Source organism: Suricata suricatta, chromosome 5 (genome assembly GCF_006229205.1).
Source record: "Suricata suricatta isolate VVHF042 chromosome 5, meerkat_22Aug2017_6uvM2_HiC, whole genome shotgun sequence".
In the NCBI taxonomy this organism is placed as follows: domain Eukaryota; kingdom Metazoa; phylum Chordata; class Mammalia; order Carnivora; family Herpestidae; genus Suricata; species Suricata suricatta.
Genome location: NC_043704.1, coordinates 111,412,880 through 111,432,609, shown reverse-complemented (window position 1 = coordinate 111,432,609; position 19,730 = coordinate 111,412,880). Strand labels below are relative to the sequence as shown.

General features: G+C 42.6%; 1 protein-coding gene and 1 long non-coding RNA gene across 2 annotated transcripts in view; one reads left to right on the top strand and one right to left on the bottom strand.

The window, feature by feature from the left end:
* Nucleotides 1–19,730, top strand: part of LOC115292128 — a 39,540-nt gene continuing 19,810 nt past the window's right edge. Inside the window, exon 1 of the long non-coding RNA XR_003908816.1 lies at nucleotides 1–426. This is a non-coding gene — a long non-coding RNA (uncharacterized LOC115292128). The remainder of the gene's footprint in view (nucleotides 427–19,730) is intronic.
* Nucleotides 8,875–19,730, bottom strand: part of ERICH6 (glutamate rich 6) — a 31,530-nt gene continuing 20,674 nt past the window's right edge. The window contains exons 12-14 of the mRNA XM_029940051.1: nucleotides 18,676–18,831; nucleotides 15,248–15,476; nucleotides 8,875–9,146 (exon numbers count right to left, since the gene is read on the bottom strand). Coding sequence (XP_029795911.1) covers nucleotides 8,883–9,146; nucleotides 15,248–15,476; nucleotides 18,676–18,831 — 649 coding nt within the window. The 3' untranslated portion in view covers nucleotides 8,875–8,882. The remainder of the gene's footprint in view (nucleotides 9,147–15,247; nucleotides 15,477–18,675; nucleotides 18,832–19,730) is intronic.

Sequence of the window (19,730 nt, the reverse complement as noted above, 5' to 3'; positions counted from 1 at the left end):
TTTACAAAATCTTTAAAAAAATAAAATTATCTCACCTAACTCTGATCTAATTCCATTAATCCTCAGAAGAGAGGTGAGGTCCTATCCTGGATTGGGAAGGCCCGTGCAAATGGGCTGCTGGGATCTGTGCACGTGCAATGCTGGGTCTCTGTAACCATCACGTGGTTCCTTCCCGTCACTGAGCACAGCTCACTGCATGCCGGGCAGCTGTACCGGTGTTCTCTCTAGTGGTCACTACAGTGCGGGAAGTTGATTTTATCTACTTCAGTTCATAGCTGAGAGAAGTGAGGCTTATGCAAGTTAAGGAGCTAGCCCAAGGGCACAGAGCTAGTTGGTGGAGAGGACTTGCCCCTGTGTGCTCTCACCGATGATTTGTCCCTCAGCGCACAGCTCTCCGGGCTCTGGCTCTCGCCAGAGAGCATCCAGGTGAGTAACAGAAGGAACACTGGACGGGATCTAAAGACCAGGCTCGCTTTCTAGTTTCAATGCCTGGTCAGCTGTGTGAGCTAAGTAAGTCGTTTAGCATCTTGCAGTCTGTGTTTTTGTTCGAAATGTGCAGGATCATGTGAGATTTAAACTGTAGTCAGTAGGGGTGCTTGGGTGGCTTAGTCGGTTAAGCGTCTGACTTTGGCTCAGGTCATGATCTCATGGTTTGTGGGTTCAAGCCCTGCTTTGAGCTCTGTGCTGACAGCTGAGAGCCTGGAGCCTGCTTCAGATTCTGTGTCTCCCTGTCTCTCTGCCCCTCCTCTGCTCATGCTCTGTTTCCCTCTGTCCCAATAATAAATAAACATTAAAAAGTTAAAAATATATCCTGTAGGCAGTATATGAGTATGACAGGATTCATTTATCCTGTTTCCTAGTTCCTATTTTGTTGCAGAATTAGTGAAAAACCATCATATCACCTTTTGATCACAGAGGCATTCATGAAACATCACTGGATTTTGTGGAATTGGGAATGAGATTGTTTTCCCCCATCTCTGCTGAATGCTACCGTGAATGGATTGTCAAAGCTTGGACGTGCATGGATATGTATAGTGTCCTTGCCTGATTTTGGCCCTGGGGAAAGGAGTCGGGTAGTGTGGACCCAGAAAGATGTAGCACATCATTTTAGATAGAAATATATTACCTGCGTGCATTCCAGATAATCCATGAATTGAACGATCTTGAGTAGAGAATGCCTAAATTGTTCACCTTAAGCTCTGAATCTGTTTATCTCTGGAGAATGCTGTTAGGGTAGAGTTAAAAACAACAACTACAACAAGAATACCATTTGCATTAAAGGGACATCACTTCATTCAGATGAGGAGAGAAGAAATTTCTAAACTCCAGTACACACAGCCTGATTCCCTACTCTAATTTCAAGAATCCAGCTACGGCTTCTACTGACTCAAAGATTGTTTCTCCTAAAGAATTGCTTCAAATGCCTTCTGTGTTTGCTCACCTGCTTCTGGCCAGTCATGTAAACAAAGTAAAAAAGACCAACTTTGGATATGAAAAAATATGTAAAGAATAATTAACGAAGGCCTATGAACTTAGCACCTTGCTTGAGACATAGTCAAACCTCCCATCCCGTCTTCCCGTCCCCTCCGCCCCCGTAGGAGCACCAGCCTGAAACCTGACGTCCGTCCCTCCCTCGCCTTTCTATTTTCCCAGCATAGGTGTGCCTACCTAAAGGATATAAGGCATTGTTCTGCATGCTTTAAGACTTTATATAAATAGCATGATACCGAAGTATTCTTCTGCCCTTTTGATTTTTTCCTTCAAAGTGAGAATATCTTTGAGGGTTATTTATATTGATTCAGAGAGTTCTAGTCCATTCGCTTTCACAGTTGTATGAAATTCCACTCTATGGATACACCTTTCTTAGTTGAAGCTGGTAAAACAAAGCACCAGAGACGAGATGGCTTATCAACAATATGAGTTAATTTCTCACAGTTCTGGAAGCCGGAAGGTCTGAGATCACAGTGTACGTATGGCCAGGTTCTGGTGAGAGCTCTCTGGGTTGCAGACTGCTGATTTCTCCTTTTATCCTCGCATGGAGGAAAGAATGTGAGCTAATTCTCTGGGTTCTTTTGATAAGGGTATATTCCCATTTTTAAAAATATTTATTTTCTTTTTGACTGAGAGAATGGGGGAGAGGCAGAGAGAGTAGAGGAAGTCAGAGGATCTGAAGCAAGCTCTGCACTGACAGAACAGAGCCCACCGTGAGACTGACTTGAGCTGGGATCAAGTGTCAGACACTTAACCGACTGTGCCAGCAGGTGCCCCAACTATTCCCATTCTTAAGGGCTCTCTGTCTTCATGACCTAATTATCTCCAAAAGCCCCCATTCCCTCCAAATACCACCACACTGGGAATTAGATTTCAATATAGGCGTTTCAGAGGAACACATTCAGTCCCTAACACAACACAATGGACCTGTTCTTCTGTTGCTGGACATTGTGTTCTGTGGTTACCAGCAGGGTTGCAAGCACAGGCTTGTTTCAGTCTCCTTGTGTAAGCGTGTTCCTCTAGGACTTACCTGTGTAGGGCTGGAACTTCCATGTGTGGAGTACCCATGTCCTCTGCTTTACTAGATAGTGTAGATTGTCCAAAGTGATGCCGCCCATTTACATTTTCTCCAAAGGTTATTTGAGTGTTGCTTTCTCACTCTTGCTCCCAGCTAGGGAAAGTACAGGACGATGAGCAGTTAGATCAACTCTGCAGACTTGAAATTGTCCGTAAAGAAAAGGAAAAAGGTTGGTGGAATAAAATCCTTACCAGGGCACACACAGCCCTGCCGTATCTGGCTTCCTCTTACCTGGCCACCCTCTCCGGCCTCCCCTCCCCTCACTCAGGGTCGCCTTTTTTTCTACGACTAGAACATGCAGGCAAACTCATTCCCACCTCAGAACTCGATGTTCTGTCTGCCTGGAACACTCTTCCAATTCATTGCACGACTGGTTTCTTCTCAGCCTTTATATATCAGCCCTTCTGAGAGGCCTCCTCTGGCCACACTATAAAGTAGCCCCTCTCTTTGTCTGCTTAATTACCCCATGGCTCTCATTCACATTACTCTGTGGGGTTTTTTTTTTCATTCTATTTGTCACAATTTGAAATTATTTAGTTTCCCTCACTGGAAGGTAAGTGCCATGAGAGCCACATACAATGCCTGACAGGTGCCATATCTTTGCTGAGTGAATGAATGGGCACATTGATGCTTCGTTGCCCCTTCCTGTCACTTCTCCTGCAGTCACCGTCCCAGAATTTGCTGAACACTGGTGTAGAGACTAGGGTGGATGTAGAGGACCCTGATAGTATCCTGTATAGACACCATGTCCAGTGGTATTTATTGTTACAGGGTGATGTTGAAAAGACCACCAAACGCCAAATTGAAGCGAGGCAAAATTTTATTTATGGCCAGGCCAACCCTGATCTCCCTGGTGTTAAGGAGCAGAGAATGGCCCCACACAACGGTTGCAGTGAGATTATATAGACATACACCGCATTCCATGGTAGCCAATTACATTGTAATACACAGACAATAGTTTTGGCAGGAACCTCTCAATGTAGTTCTTTGCTCTTTTAAGATGACCAGTCATAGACAGTGACTGAGCAAATTTTCTCGAGGCATGGTCTTGGCTGGATCTTAGCAACCATAGAAGAGGGGTGGGGGAGCAGTTTGCAACAAACTATCCATTACATTCCATAAGTAGTTTAACCCATTACATTCCATAAGTAGTTTAACCCATTACATTCCATAAGCTGAACTATAACATTTATGTCCTTCTGAGATGTCCCAGGATCTCATGCATTGAATCTATCCACAGCTGAAACTTTCTCTCTCTCTTTTTTTAATGTTTATTTTGAGAGAGATTGAGATAGCACTAGCAGGAGAGGGGCAGAGAGAAGAAGAGATAGAGAATCCCAAGTAGGCTCCACACTCTCAGCATGGAGCCCGACGTGGAGCTTGACCCCATGAACCATGAGATCATGACCTGAGCCAGAATGAAATTGGACTCTCAACTAGCTGAGCCACTCAGGTGCCCTTGAACCTTTCTCTTTGGACTAAAATGAGGCCATCCCCCCACCCTCAGTGCCTGGAACCAATGACTACCATCCTTCCCTCTCCATCTCTCGAGGTCATTGTGGCTTCCGTAAGTGCTTGGTAGAGGATGAGGTTTGTCTGAGTCACCTCTGGCCTTTCTTGCTAAATGATGGTGTGGAAGACTCCTCAAGGGGTTGAGCATGTATTTATTCACTCGTCATCTGGGTAGTGGTGACTTTGTGAGCAGCATTTGAGTCACCTGTGATTCCTGCATCCACTTGACCTACTAAAGGATTACTTGTTGCTTCTGGGAGAAAATCCGATGATTAGTCTGAGATTGATCACTTGACTCACTCACCTTCAGGCCCTGTACCCCTCGCGACACCTCGTTCCTGGGCTGGGACAGGAAGTCTCTTTTGGGTTCTCCCTGTACTCCGTCCAGTTGCTGTACTTACCTCATTGCTTCGTCATGGTCTCTTTCTCCCTGAGGAGAAGGAAATATGGTTTTAAGCTCTGTTTCATTAGTACTTGGCACAAAATAATTATTTAATAAATGTTTATTAAGCAGATGAACAAATAAGTAGATGGAGTGAATTCCAGACCTGGAATGAAAACCTGGCTTGTGAAGACATTTGATTTATATATAGAGAGAGTGCCAGCTCTGTATCTGATGGAAATTTGTAACCCGTGTCAGCTCAGCCACAGAGAAAACCAGGTTCTCCACAGACTGTTGAGGCAAGAGTCAGACTTTGAATGAGGCACCGTTGGTCTGTCCTCAACCCGCACTGTCAAGCATGGATAGGGCAGCGACCAGACACCCAGAATTCTGCTCCACACCCATGTATATCCCCGGTAGAGATTTCACTGTGTGTATTCATTCAACTTTTGTCAAGTGTTTATATGTTTTCCCGTGAACAAAGGAGCAAGAAGTAGGGTGTTGTCACTTTGCTTAATAGTTTAACACAGAGGACACATCTGTTATTCGGACAATGTCTCAATTGAGCATCATCTCTGAAGAATCCAGATAGAGGATGCACTGCTGTCTTTGTTTCCCAGTGCTGGCCCCGAGGGAGGGGTGTAGAGTGGATGCGAATAGCGGTGGTGTTTTCGGCCTAGACTCCTGTGTGCGTTGTCTACCGCTGGGTCACCAGGAGAGGTGAACTTCAGTGGTTCTCTTTCTGGCTGTGGACACACATACAGTCTTTTTTTTTTTTTACGTTTATTTATTTTTGAGAGACAGAGTATGATCAGGGGAGGGGCAGAGGGAGAAAGAGACACAGAATCCGAAGCAGGCTCCAGGCTCTGAGCTAGCGATCAGCACAGAGCCTGACGTGGGGCTCGAACCAATGAACTGTGAGATCAGGACCTGCGCTGTAAGTTGGACAGTCAACCAACTGAGCCACCCACGTGCTCCAAATATAGTCTTTTTATCACCTGCTTTTATTTGCTAGTTTGGCTCAAATCTGGGTGTTCCTAATTTCTGGATTTCACTCTGTGTCATAGGGGAAAAACTGAAAAGACAGCCCCCTTTGCTTCTCGGCCTCTGGGCTAAGGTGCAGTGTAGTATCTGATAAGACACGGCCTCTAAAGAAATGTGTAAAGTTGGAAGAGAGTTATCTTTTCATTATAGATCATCCTGTGCCAACTTTAGCAAGAGGATTAAGGGAGGTGTCTTTGAAACCATTTAACTCATTTCATATTGCCTCCATTGTATTTATGTTCTTTAAAATTATTTTATTTTTTCTGTGCTGACTATATTCCTGAAAGATTCCATACCTTGCATCTGGAATAAAGTAAAGCATAAAATACACACACGCAATATTTGTTGTCTTGTAGGAAAATGAAACAATACAATAACCATAATAAATTAATTTGAATTAAAATCTATTTTTCAAAACCTTTTGTGTATTATCTAATGTAGAGGAAAATACAGTGCCTTTCTGTGTTTTTAAAAAATTGTTAAGCACATTTGCTTGTAAATATGTGATAGGCATCCCACGTTACCAGTTTTATTTAGCATCTCCATTACTCTAAAAGGTTTTGCTTTATTTGTTCATTTATTTTTTATAAGCTGATAGAAAATTTATATGTGAAAATGGAAATACTACCAATTCCAGAAGATACTTGTTTCTTTACTAACACATAATGTGTATTTAATTTATTTGGCTTATTTGATAAGCTCTCTGTTTAATACCACTTAATTTTCTAAACTTTCTTTGGGGAGTAGAAATTTATTTTCTTCCTTTCAAAATTCTTATTGGCAATGACTAATTTCCCTGCTTAAATTTTTCCCCCCCCAAAGCAGACCATACGCAAATACAGATAAGGGCCTGAAAAGAAATAGAGCACAGTATTGGGGGTGGCTTTCACCATGGGGTGGGATTATGAGCACTTTTAAGATGTGTTTATACTTTTCTGTAATCTCCCACATTTTCAACAGTGAGTTGGTGTTACTTTTGTTAGCATAAAAGGCCACCAACGAAATGTACTTTAAAATATCTGGCTCACATAGTGTAAAAGATTTGCTCGGGCTGATACACTGGGCATGTGTTTTACATCTTGATCCCGGCAGGGCTTCACTGAACATGCTTTGGTACCAACTTTACCTGGAGCAGAGAGTTTTAATTCCTTTACTTAATCGGTTACATTGAAGTGCATACGTGTATCTTCTTAAAAGATGATCATTTTGTCTGTCAAAAAATGTACAAAATCTGAAATATGCACGAACAAAATAAAGTCATCATCCTGAGGTCAGGAATAACGAGAGCAAAGAGGAGTAGTACTACTTTAAGCTTTAAGTACATCAGTAGTTTCTTTAATGTTTACATCTGGAAAAACCTACACATTTAAAGTGTTTTCTTCTCCCTCAATTTATGCAGAACTAGTATATGACAACCTTCTGGCTGTAAGAATTTAATTTTTTTGAAGAGGTTTTGTGAAAAACAAAAAAGAAAAAACTACCCATGAGTTAGCAGAATGGATTTATTCAAAACTGAGATTATCTTGTGATCTTAGGCAACACATATACTAAAACTGAGATTATGTAAAATAGACATATGGAAAAGCAGATGTTGGTGTATAAAATCTATGGCATACCCCAAAATATAGATATTAAAAATAGATTAAAAAAAAACTGCCTTGGGGAGCCTGGGTAGCTCAGTCCGTTAAGCCTCTGATGTTGGCTCAGGTCATGATCTCACGGTTTGTGGGTTCGAGCCCTGCGTTGGGCGCTGTGCTGACAGCTAGCTCAGAGCCCGGAGCCTGTGTTTGGATTCTGTGTGTGTTTCTCTCTCTGCCCCTCCCCTTCTCATGCTCTCTCTCAAAAATAAATAAAACATTAAAAATTTTTAAAATAAAACTGCCTTGAAATATGACCCTACGAGAATAATAGATGTAAATACAAATATTTTTCACTTGGAAATATTTTTATTTTTAATACACTTTTAAAGAAGCAACATCCATTTCTTTATTCCATATAATTTGGGATTCTCTATCCCTCCCTCCCACACACTTGCTCTCTCAAACTTAAAATCCCTACTGTTCCTCTATTTTCTCCAAAGGGTAGTTTTAAATAGGAGTCCTATGTGCTCAAGGCTCTAAACCTCCAGACTTAACTCACAAAAAGAGCATCTGTCACCCACTTTTCCAACTCTCCCTGCCAAGTAAAGTACCCCAAAGAAAGTGTCAACTGCCCCTGTTAGGTGAGGCTCCTCTGCGATCCCCACATCAAATTATCTGGATTCCTGAGCAACCGCAAGTCCAAATGACGACGGCGTCCTTTCTCGAAAAGAATTTGTTTTGAGAGAGAGAGAGCGTGAGAGGGGGAAAGGGCAAAAGGAGAGAGAAAATCTTAAGCAGGCTCCACACTCAGCATGGAGGCCAATGGGGGACTCGATCACACCACCCTGAGATCATGCCTTGAGCCGAAATCAAAAGTCGGGCGCTCAACGACTGAGCCACCCAGGTGTCCCTAAAGTAAAGATAATTTTAAATAACATTATGTCACTAAACATGAAACAATGTGGTAAAAGATGTCATCTCGTTATCTCTCCAGTCTCCAATTAGGCTTTTATTCAGTATCCACTAAGGGTTCAGCACCCCAAAATAGTTCTTACTGTGTACAAAAACAGATTCAGTTAAGGCTCTTTTGTGATTGTTGTGTGGTACTGTTGTGTGTTATTTTTCCAGAGCTATGTGGATACATATTATTTCAGTTCGTCTAATATTTGTCTCACTTGATAGAAACTGAAAGCTCACTCATTGGTGAAAAGGAAGAGGAGAAAAGGCAAAAATTAAAAAAAAAGAGAGACATCTAACATTGATCAAGCCTCTGTTGACTTCCGGGGAGAGGTCTCAGGTTTGCTAGGTGGGAGAGAAGCGACAGCCTGGCTCAGGCAGGAGGGGTGCGTGTGGGGCACATGGCACTTTGTGACCCGACACTCCGGTACGAGGCTGTAGCCCTTCCCGAGAACCCCTGCCTTCACTTTGGTGCCGTTGGCTTCATGGCTTCCTGAGACTCCTCCCCTTCCAGATGTCCCGACAGCCAGCAGGGGGTCTCCTTGACCTTCCTTCCTGAGCCTCTCAGGTGGTTTGGGAGACATCTCCTCCTCCCTGCTCTGTGTCCTGACAGAACTCTAACCGATAATGGACGCTTACGAGCGATTTGCTCATTCTCTGGCGTCCTGAAAAGTGACGGAGTTACACCGAATGTAAACCACTGATGACTTCAGGATGTGTTCTCAATTTATAATAGAGCATATTAGCATATTTCTTGGTATTTCATAGTCATTCTACTTTCTTGAAATCTCTCACACCCCTCCCCCCCAAATAAACAAAACAAATGAAAGTGCCAGCATTAAATGTTTTCATTTATTATAGCTGCTATTGTTCTTATTATATCTTGCCTTACACCAGAATTGTGACAAAGGGCAATTAGTTTTAGAGTAAGTGAAGAAAGGTAGGAAGGTTGCTTTAATTTTTCCCAAACCTGGCTGGAGGGAAAATTCACACATCCTTCAAGTTTGTGAAACAGGCGTCGAATCTTTATTAAGTTGGCCAGCAGAAGAAGGTCATCCCCACTCAGGTATCGGAGAGCTGGAATCTTCTCGGGGTGAGTCAGCTTTGCAGCAGAGAGAAAGAGAAGGGCATTCAGGGTCCATCTGTGGAAGCAGGGAGGCAGGGGCCATCGCGTGCAGGTGCTAATTTGGAGTCTCATTAGCTACAAAAGGCGGCAGTGGCAGTTTATTCTCATCTGGAGGAGGAATGGGCTGGAATGCTGTGGAGATTTGAGAGCCCAGAGCAGGCCAGACCAAAAAGAATTTGGATACTTCCAAGTGCTTACAACTTATTCAAGTAATTTATGAGGGAGCACAAAGACGCTGCAAACACAGTTCCTTCCCCGGGGAAGCCCTGTGGGGAGGGCATGGTCCGTGCTGGATTGGAGCTAGGAAGGCCCTGGGGGGAGCGGGGGGGGGCGCCGGGGCCGGGGGCCTTCCTCAGACATGGTAGCACCTGAGTTGAGTTTTCAAGGACTGGAGTGGCTAAAATGCCTTTCCTTCTAGAATGTGCCCCTACTACCAGGAAGCCATTCTGCATTAATCTCTCCATGACCCTTGCTTGGCCTCTGCCCTTCCCCCTCCCTCACAGCCTTTGCTGATTCAGGCTGATGGGGTCTCCTTGCAGCTGCGGGAAGGGGATGCCTCTGTCCAAACAGCCTTGCCTCAGTGTTTCCAGGGCAGTGTTTCCAGGGCGTGGATTCAGGGCCAGCCTCAGTGGGGTGGGCTAAACACAAGCTCAACTACTACCTTCTGCGAGCAGAGTGACCACTTACCTGTAAGAGACACAAGAACTCCAGCATTTTCATCCCTCCCTGAATCAGAAGGTAAGGAGGGAGGGAAGGAGGGAGGGAGGGAGGGACAGAGGGATAACAAGAATGGACCAGCGTTTTTACCTTCCCTTCAATATCAAATTCCATAAGATGACAGAAAACTTTTTAAGAGAGTAAAACAATAATGGCTCTAGGAAATAGGAAAGATTTGGGGGCACCTGGGTTACACAGTTGGTTGAGCGTCTGACTTCTGCTCAGGTCATGCATGATCTCATGGTCCCTGAGTTTGAGACCCATCTCAGGCTCTGTGCTGACAGCTCAGAGTCCAGAGCCTGCTTTGGATTCTGGGTCTCCGGCTTTCTCTGCCCCTCCCCCACTTATGCTCTGTCTCTCTCTCTCTCTCAAAAATAAACATAAATAACTTTTAATAAGAAAGAAATAGAAAGAAATAGGAGAGACTTTGATCAGCAGGAACAATCTTAATGAATTCCTGAAAATCATAAAGCAGACAGGACCATATCCATAGAGAGATAAAAGACCAAATGAAACCACTAACCCAAAACACACACATTCTGAGATCAAAGTTAATAAAAGTGAGAAGCAGGAGGGGCCCTGAGGTATATATTAGGACCAGCTGGGAGGCAGCCCCTCACCTACCTTCCTCATTGAACCATGGCACCCCCAGGCTGGGGCTGGAAGTCTGGCCCTGGAGCCAGCCTCCTACCCCTCAGCGGGACATACCACTTTCCCACAGTCCCACAAACAAACTTCAGTAAGCAGAACATGCGAGAAGGCCGGTATTCTCAAATACAAAATGAACACACGGCCAGGTATCACCAAATATCTGAGGAAAATTGGGGCCATGAAAGAGAAGCCAGATTTACCTATCAGGGATACTAGTACTCAAGGTGACAGCATTAGTAGCCAGAGGGAGGCTTTGGAATATATATGATTAATATTTTATGAGGGATTTGAGAGAATTATTGTTGTCGAAAGAAATAACTAGAGGACTTGGAAATTAATTCTATGCATATAAAAATGTGTTAACATAATTTTAGAGTGACTATTAAAATGCAGTATTAAAAGATCAAGTCTAATAGGTTGAGGAAAATCAACAAAATCCAGTTATATATTGATTGCAAGAGACATATCTAAAACTGTATAAAAGAATTTTTAAAAAATGTACCAAGCAAATACTAAGAAGAAAGCAGGTGTGGCAATTTAACATCATCTAGAATAGCATTTAAGGCAAATGTTACTAGCAGGGAAACTGGGAACAGCACCTATTTATATGTTACAATTTTTTTTTTTAAAGAAAAACCTTCACTGATACACTGAGTCACATAATGGGCACTGCTGAAGAGCAAATAAGTGAGGCAGAAGACGGAGCTGGCATGAGGTAGGAAGTACGGCACACCAAGAAGGGTCAGCATCTTTACTTTGCTAACCTATATTTATAAAGATCTAGAAAGTAAAACCTCATAGAAATAGTGGGAAAAACGAATAAGTCCACAGTCCTATTTCATACATTTCTCAGAACCAAACCAATGATACAAAAAGAAAAGGCTAGAGAAGAGCAAATGGAGGCTTGTGACAGCAGTACACTTTTTGGAGGGTCAAATGTACACGCAACAGTCCCAAAAATTATGTAATAAGCCAAAAATAAAATATCAATACATTTTGAACAGCAGGGGGGAAAAGTGCCAGCCATATTCCTTGATCATTTAGAAATGAACAAGGAAAGGATAGTAAATTTTAAAACTCTATTTGAAAATTCAGTTTCTATGGAGTTGAAGAAACCGAATAGGACTATTTAGAAGTGAGAGAAAACGAGAGCACTCCATATGGCCAAAGAGGCACAGAGAGGGCAGGGTGGAGGCGGGGAGGAGGTGCTACTAGTCTGGATTGGGTGCTGGAGAGAGGACTCTGAGCAGAAGCCTGAAGGAAGTGAGGCAGCAGCTATGTGCTAAATAGGGGAGGAATATTGTAGGTTGCAGAAATAGCAAGTGCAAAAGCCCGGTGGCAGGGACATGCCTGGTATTGTTGAGGAGCAGTGAGAAGGCCAGCGTGGCTGGAGCACGGTGAGGGAGGAGAGGGCAGTACAGAGGGAACATTAAAAGAAGGAAGTCCAAAGTATGTGCAAGATTGCAGGTCTCTTGTGGGCTTTTACTCTGAGTAGGGCTAGAAGCCACTGGATAGTTGGAACCAGGCTTTTGTTGTCATAGTATCACTCACGCCCTTTTTGGCAGCACATATACTCAAATTGGAACAAGACAGAGACATTAGTGCAAAGGCTGTACAAGGATGGTACTTATTGTGTTAGACTCTGGGAAGACCAGAAGCAGGGAGACTCATTAGAAAGCTTCTGTGGAAACTTAAAAAAATTTTTTTGTCTTTTATTTTTGAGAGACAGAGAGAGCACGAGCAGGGGAGGGTCAGAGAGAGAGGGAGACACAGAATTTGAAGCAGGCTCCAGGCTCTGAGCCAGCTGTCAGCACAGAGCCCGACGTGGGACTCGAACCACAAACCGTGAGATCATGACCTGAGCCCAAGCCGGCAGCTTAACCGACTGAGCCACCCAGGCGCCCTGCTACTGTGAAAACTTAAACAAGAGATGGACTAGGCACCAGAGGCAGACAAGAGGGATAGTACTGGGGGGTGTGAGAAGAGCTGGAGCCTGGATGTGTCTTGGAGGTAGGGTTGATAGAGCCTGCAGGGAACAGGTGTGCCTCCGTGAAACAGAGACGGCGAGTGTTTCTCCAGAGTGACCTGAGCAACTGACAGGATACAGTTGCTGGGATGCCTGGGTGGCTCAGTTGGTTAAGCATTAGACTCCCGATCTCAGCTCAGATCATGAACTCGAGATCCAGCCCTGTGTTGGGTTCCGCATTCATTGAGTGAAACCTGCTTTGGATTCCCTCTCCTCCCTTCCCCGTCTCTGCTTCTCCCTCTGGTGCACTCTCTCTCTCTCTCTCTCTCTCAAGATAAGTAAACTCAAAAGAAATAATACAGATGCCATTTTCTGATGGAGGACACTGAGGCTGGAGCAAGCTCTGAAATGGAATGTTAAGGTTTTCATGCCCTCTTAGACACACAAATGGAGATATGGGGTTTGAATCAGAGATGTGAAGGTTATAAGTTCATGGGAGATAGAATGAAAGGGTCATCAACATGTAGATGGTATTTAAGGACAGGAGACTCCGTGAGATCACCCAGGGAGTGGGTACAGATAAAGATGAGCCTCGGGATATGGCCTGAAGCCTCTTAATATTTAGAAAATGGGGTGGTGATGAAAGTCAGCAAAGAAAAATGAGAAGGTCACTGAGGTGGAAGGAAAATCAAAGGAGATCAGGGTCCTGGAAGTAAGGCAAGAAATGGTTCCAGGAGGAGGAAGTGAGGAACTGTCCAGGGTCCCTGGGAGGTCACTTGGTGTAGCAGAAATTAGCTCTAGTTCATATGAAATGCTATGTAGCAATTAAAAATTAAATAAATATGCCTGGAAATGTAGATGTGGAAAAACTTTTAATACCCATTAAATGGAAAACAAAAACAAATAGAATCCCCCCAACAATATAAGCAATATGATCCAATTTTTATTTTGAAAAAGTATATGAATAATTTATAAATTATTAATGTTAAAAGAGAAAGACACACCAACTTTGGGTGGTGATTACCTTTGGTATTAGAATAGACAATAGGATGAAAGAGGGAATCTCTTGTTCTGTACTACTTGAATCTTCAAATATGAGAATGTATTTATTACTTTTTTGTTTTTAAAAACCTAAAAGGGTAATCATGATGACAATGAGAAATGGAAAAACTTTTGACATTGAATTCTTTTTTTAATTTTTGCATCAAAATGACTCTTTCTGGTTAAAATTCATTTCTAAGGAGGGAGTGGGGGAGAGAGAACATCTTTTACATTTTTGGTAAGAATACATTTACCATGAATATGATGTACCAGAAGAAGGCTATCTTGTAAACACCTAACTAATAAAGAGGCTTGTATGGAGCCCGAACAGCTGACTGCAGTAGCCGGACTGATGGGAAGTGGCAGGAATAGTGCTGAGCACCTTGTAGACCCCTCCGTCCCTGTTAGCTGAATCTGAAGTCTCCCTTCTGTTTGGTGTTTATGAGATATGCCTGCCTGTGCTGAATATTGAGGTCATATTTCCATTTACCTAAAAGTGTGGAATTTTCAGAGGTTGACAACACCTTTGAAGTCTAGAGCAATCTCTTCCTTTAATCATTGATGAAACGAAGGGCCTCAGAATTGAAGGGGCGTGTTCAGAGCCACACACTAGACATGCTACCTAGATCTCTATTTTTTTAAATGTATGTTTTTAAATGTTTGAGAGCGCGAGAGAATGTGAGCCTGCACCAGCGGGGGAGGGGCAGAGAGAGAGGAAGGAGTCTCCTAGTCTCTGCACTGACTGCAAAAAGCCTGATGGGAGGCTCGAACACAGAAAATGACCTGAGCCGAAGTCAGATGCTTAACCAACTGAGCCACCCAGGTTCCCCCGTAGATCTCTATTTATCTCTATCTCTGTACCTATATATACATTTCAATTTTACTGAGGTATAATTAACAAACATACAGAGCTATCATTTTCTGAGTAGTTAAGTGTCAAGCACTACGCTAAGTACTTTGCATTCCCCTTGAATCTTCACAGCCATCTATTTGGTAGGAATCATTATCCACATCTAATAGATGAGGGCAGTGAAGTTCAAGTTCACCCACTAAGCTAAGTGGCGGTGTTGAGGTATGACACTTCATGCTGTTAACCATTGCCAGTCACTGAGAGTATGCTCTCAGCTCTGCCCTGGGTGGGTTAGAGGAATCAGTAAGGCAAAGATTTTGTGCTTCTGGGATCACTATCCAGTGGGAAAGGCAGCCATCAGGGCATAGAAGGCATCATGGTTCAGCAAGCATAGGGACAGAGGACAGTATATGGACGACCCAGAGAAGGCTGTGAAGACCCTGACTGGGCAAAGGACTAGGAAGTCTGGGAAGCATTTCCAAGGAGATGGGACTCGTGTGTGGTCTTGAACATGGCGAGAACCCAGGTCTCCTGACTCAGTCCAGGCCATAGTGGAAAAACAGTACAGAACTCTAAAACCAACCCCCCAAAGCAACACTCCTTGGTCTCAGAGTAAACATAGCAAATGTTAGTTGGATCTAAGTTGAAACTATAAGGAATTTCTGAAGAATGAACCATAAGGCTGCCTCATTTCCACATGAAATTTTCACTATGTGGGGTTTTTTTTTCATTGAATTCCAAAACTCTTAGTAGACGGTAGATTACACAGAAGTATAATCTGAGTAATAACACTAACAAAAGCCATTTATTCTTATTCTAAATGCTTTGAACTGTTTCCAAAAATGTACATACCTTCACCTTGGTCCCGACATTGATTCTTGCCTGTTGGCCCATTGCTAGAAAAGTGATTGAAATCTTGTCTTGTTCTAAGATGTGAACTCCAATGTAATGATTCAAAGCCAGAAAGACAGGCTTAAATGAAACAAAGGGTGAGGAAGGCATAGAACTGGACCAATTCCAAGCCCTTACTCTGTTGCCAGCTTGATCTGAATATTGACCTCCCAAGATATTGATGTATACCCTGGGCAGAAAGGAAATTCAAAATGATAAATGATAACTTTATAATTCAACCTTGAAATTAGCCCTGTCACTCGCTTGCCAAGGGGAGCAGCAGCTCCTGCTAGCAAGTAGTGTACGGAGAGTGCAAAACCGCAGGTCATCTTTGGCGTGGTCATACCGTGAATGAATTTTATGCTAAAATTTAATATAATAAATTTTATGCTAAATTTTTAAATTTAGTAAATTTTAGTAAATTTAATACTAACATTTAAAATAATAAAAATTCAAGTAGTGGATCGAAACTGATGGAACCAGGATGGTAAAGGGGTCTGGAAAACTATGTGTTGGGAAGGATGAAGGTGGGGCCGGGAAGGTTTAGTCTGGACAAGCAGACATCTAGGAGACCGGCTATCCCTGAAGGAGGGGAGAGGACCAGTGCTTGGATTTTCCCCAGGACAAAATGAAGACCAGCACGTAGAAGTTCTGGGGGAAACTTAACTGGCCTCAGTATGGGATGGCTGTGTTCCCATAGCACCCAGCAACTGGGAGCCCGGAGTCCCTCCAGAGGGGCTCTCGTCAGGGCTGGGTGTGAGCACGAGTGGCCCAGGGGACGTCTCTGAGATGGCTCAGAGCGTGGCTGAAGAGCCCTGTGACGGAGCACTAGGTGGAAGTGAGGCTGCTTTGGCCTCTGCAGTCTCAGCACAACTGACGCTACATTTTATGTCATTACGTACATCTCGGGCCTGGCCCAGTGTGGGGTCTGATGGCACCAATGACTGCCCTTCTGCTAGTTATCTCCTCCTCGGGCTCTCTCACCTTCTTCCAACTTGAATCATGATCCCTCTCTTGAGGAGAGGGAATAGGTACAGTTCTGGGTATTGAGAGAGTTGGCTGGGGGGCGCCTGGGTGGCTCAGTCGGTTAAGCGTCCCACTTCGGCTCAGGTCATGATCTCATGGTTGGTGAGTTTAAGCCCCGCGTTGGGCTCTGTGCTGACAGCTCAGAGCTTGGAACCTGCTTTGGATTCTGTGTCTTCCTCTCTCTCTGCCCCTCCCTGCCTCAAGTTCTGTCTCTCTCTGTCTCAAAAATAAACATTTAAAAAAGAGAAAGAGGGCTGGCTGAATTTGATAATAAATTATTCTTTTTTAACAAGATAAATTGGCCATGAGGACCCCTAGAGTAAGATAATTGACATCTTCTTTCCCCACTATCAGTTAGTGGTAGTAATCTAATAACAAAAGTACAAATGAGAAATTGAGGTAATTATCTTATTGTATCTGGGAGGAGGAAGGTTTGGTTTCATCTCGAAATGTGAATGAAAATAATATTTGGCTAAAATTATCTAGATAGATTGTTCATTTGATAAACATTCTGTGAGTGCAGATACATGCTGGTAGTAGTAAAAATTCAGAATGTGGCTTCAAAGAACATTGGTCTAGAGGTGCCTGGGTCACTCAGTCAGTTAAGCGTCCGACTTTGGCTCAGGTCATGATCTTGCTGTTCGTGAGTTTGAGCCCCATGTCAGGCTCTGTGCTGACAGCTCAGGGCCTGGAGCCTGCTTCAGATTCTGTGTCTTCCTTTCTCTCTACCCCACTCCCTTTTGCGCTGTCTCTGTCAAAAATAAATAAATGTTAAAAAAATTTAAAAACAAAAAGCAAAGAACATCGGTCCAGCAGGGGGAGGGGATTGTTGCCCAAGAGGCAGCTAGAGGGGGCCTGTCAGAGTGTACGGAAGTCTCATCAGAGGGCCATGAGTTCAGCTGGTGGGTCAGGGGACTTCATAGACAAGGGAAAAGTCCTAGAAACCAATGAATATTTGGTGACCATTAATACAGAACCTCACCAGATGTAATAGAGCATTGTTATCGAATGCTGAAGGATGAGTAGAAATTCTTCAGTAATACATATAGGGATAATGGACTGAATACTACTTTGGACCTAAAAAACACAAATGTCCTAAGTTTCTCAAATACTGGCAAAATGTCCAAACTTTGTCAATTATTGACAGAGTTTCTCAAGATGAGATTGTTATTCCTGTAAATAACTTAAAGGGGGAAGAATATCTCTTTCTGAAAACTCAAAAAGTTTGAACTGCATTTGAAGTTAGAACCCAGGGCACCTGGGTGACTCAGTTGGTTAAGCTTCTGACTTCAGCTCAGGTCATGTTCTCCCAGTTCGTGGGTTCGAGCCCTGCACTGGGCTCTGTGCTGACAGTTCAGAGCCTGGATCCTGCTTTGGATTTTGTGTGTCCCTCTCTCTGTGCCCCTCCCCTGCTCACATTCTGTCTATATCTCTCTCTCTCAAATAAATATTAGAATAAAACATTTTTAAATGATGTTAGAACCAAATTTCACTGTTTCAGGGTAAATGAAAAAATGTAAAGTCATAGAGTAAATAAGTTAGTAGGTCAAAATTGGATCAGGATCTTAATTTCTCTAGAGATTTTGTTTGTATGTTATTGTTGTTGATTGTGGCTATAGGAATATAGGAATACTTATAAATATATCTCAAATTATAATAACACACATACACACGCACACACACAAACTATAACAACACAGTGTAGCAGCTTTCCATTGTAAATTATTTCCGTAGATGAATCAGTATAATATTATCAGGGCATGGGCTCTAGGAAGACCACTGGATTCATATCCCAAATCCTTAGAGTGACCGTATAATTTATTGGGAGATTTTTTTCCCTAATACTGAAATAACATAGTTCGTTTCTTGCTGCTTATAGAAAGAATATGATGAGCTTTGTTTTACCTAGTTGCCTGGAAAGCAAATGGAATGACATAAATAAAAAATTTCTCTGAATTGAACATTGCTACCAAAGACTAACTTAAATCTTAAAGCCATTTTTATCATTTAAAAGGAAAAAGAAAGCTTCTAGTTATAAGATGAATAAGTTCTAGGGCTTTAATGTGCAACATAGAGATTATAGTTAATAGTACTGTATATATACTTAAAAGTTGCTAAGAGAGTGTATCTTAAATGTTCTCAACACAGAAAAGAAATGGTAATTATGTGACATGATGGAGATGTTAGCTAACGCAATGGGGTAATCATTTTGCAATATATTAAGGATATCAAATCGACACATTTTATGTCTTTAATTTACACAACATTGTATGTCAATTATATCTCAACAGAACTGGAAAAAAGAAAAGAAAAAATTTCATAACTCCCTCCCAAATGGCACCAAGAGAAACTTAGAAACTTACCAGACATTTCCATTGGGATGATAGCAGGAGCTTGTGCCAGAAGAATCCAGCAATGCTAGGATCGCAGGGTCAGTGGGCATGTCTGCTTGGACGATACAAATGAAGCCATTTATTTTGTTGGGGACTCGGATGATGGCTAGGTTTCCAGATGGGTAGCTGAGACTCAATAAGGTTATTTAAGTTGTTCTAATGGTCCTTGACTATTCTAGGGATAAATTCAGTTAATGAGAGAGCCTTTTGAAACCATTCTAGAATAGGAGCCACTCTTACTACAAAAAGGATTTTATGCTTTCTATGAGATCAAAGTATATTTACAAGACACAAGAATCCTCAACAAAATACTGGCAAATGGAATCCAGTGACCTATAAAAAGGATTATCTAGTATGATAAAAAGGAATTTATCCCAGGAATGCAAGGTTGGCTTAAAATCTAAAATCCTATCAATGAAATATACTATATTGATCGAATAAAAAGCCAGAAAAATCATATCAATATACACAGAAAAAGCATTTGACAAAATCTAACCCCTTTTCATGATAAACAGCTCAATGAACTAGGAATAAATGGGGAAACTCCTTCGGGGTGCCTGGGTGGCTTAGTCGGTTGAGTGTCTGACTTTGGTTCAGGTCATGATCTCACGGTTTGTGGGTTTGAGCCCCGCATCGGGCTCTGTGCTGACTACTAGCTCAGAGCCTGGAGCCTGCTTCAGATTCTGTACCTCTTTCTCTCTCTGCCCCTCTCCTGTTCATGCTCTGTCTCTCTTTGTCTCTCAAAAATAAATAAATGTAAAAAAAAAAGGGAGACTCCTCAATCTAAGAGTGTTTAACAAAAACCCACAGCTAACATCATACTTAATGGTGAAAGACTGATTTCCCCCTAAGAGCAGGAACTAAACAAAAATGTCCATTCTCCCTACTTCTATTCAATTTTACACTGAAGGTTCTAACCAGGGAAATTTTATGCAAGAAAAGGAAATGAAAGGTATCCAGATTGGAAATGAAAGATGTAAAATTATCTCTATATGTAGATGACATGGGCTTGTATTTAGAAAATC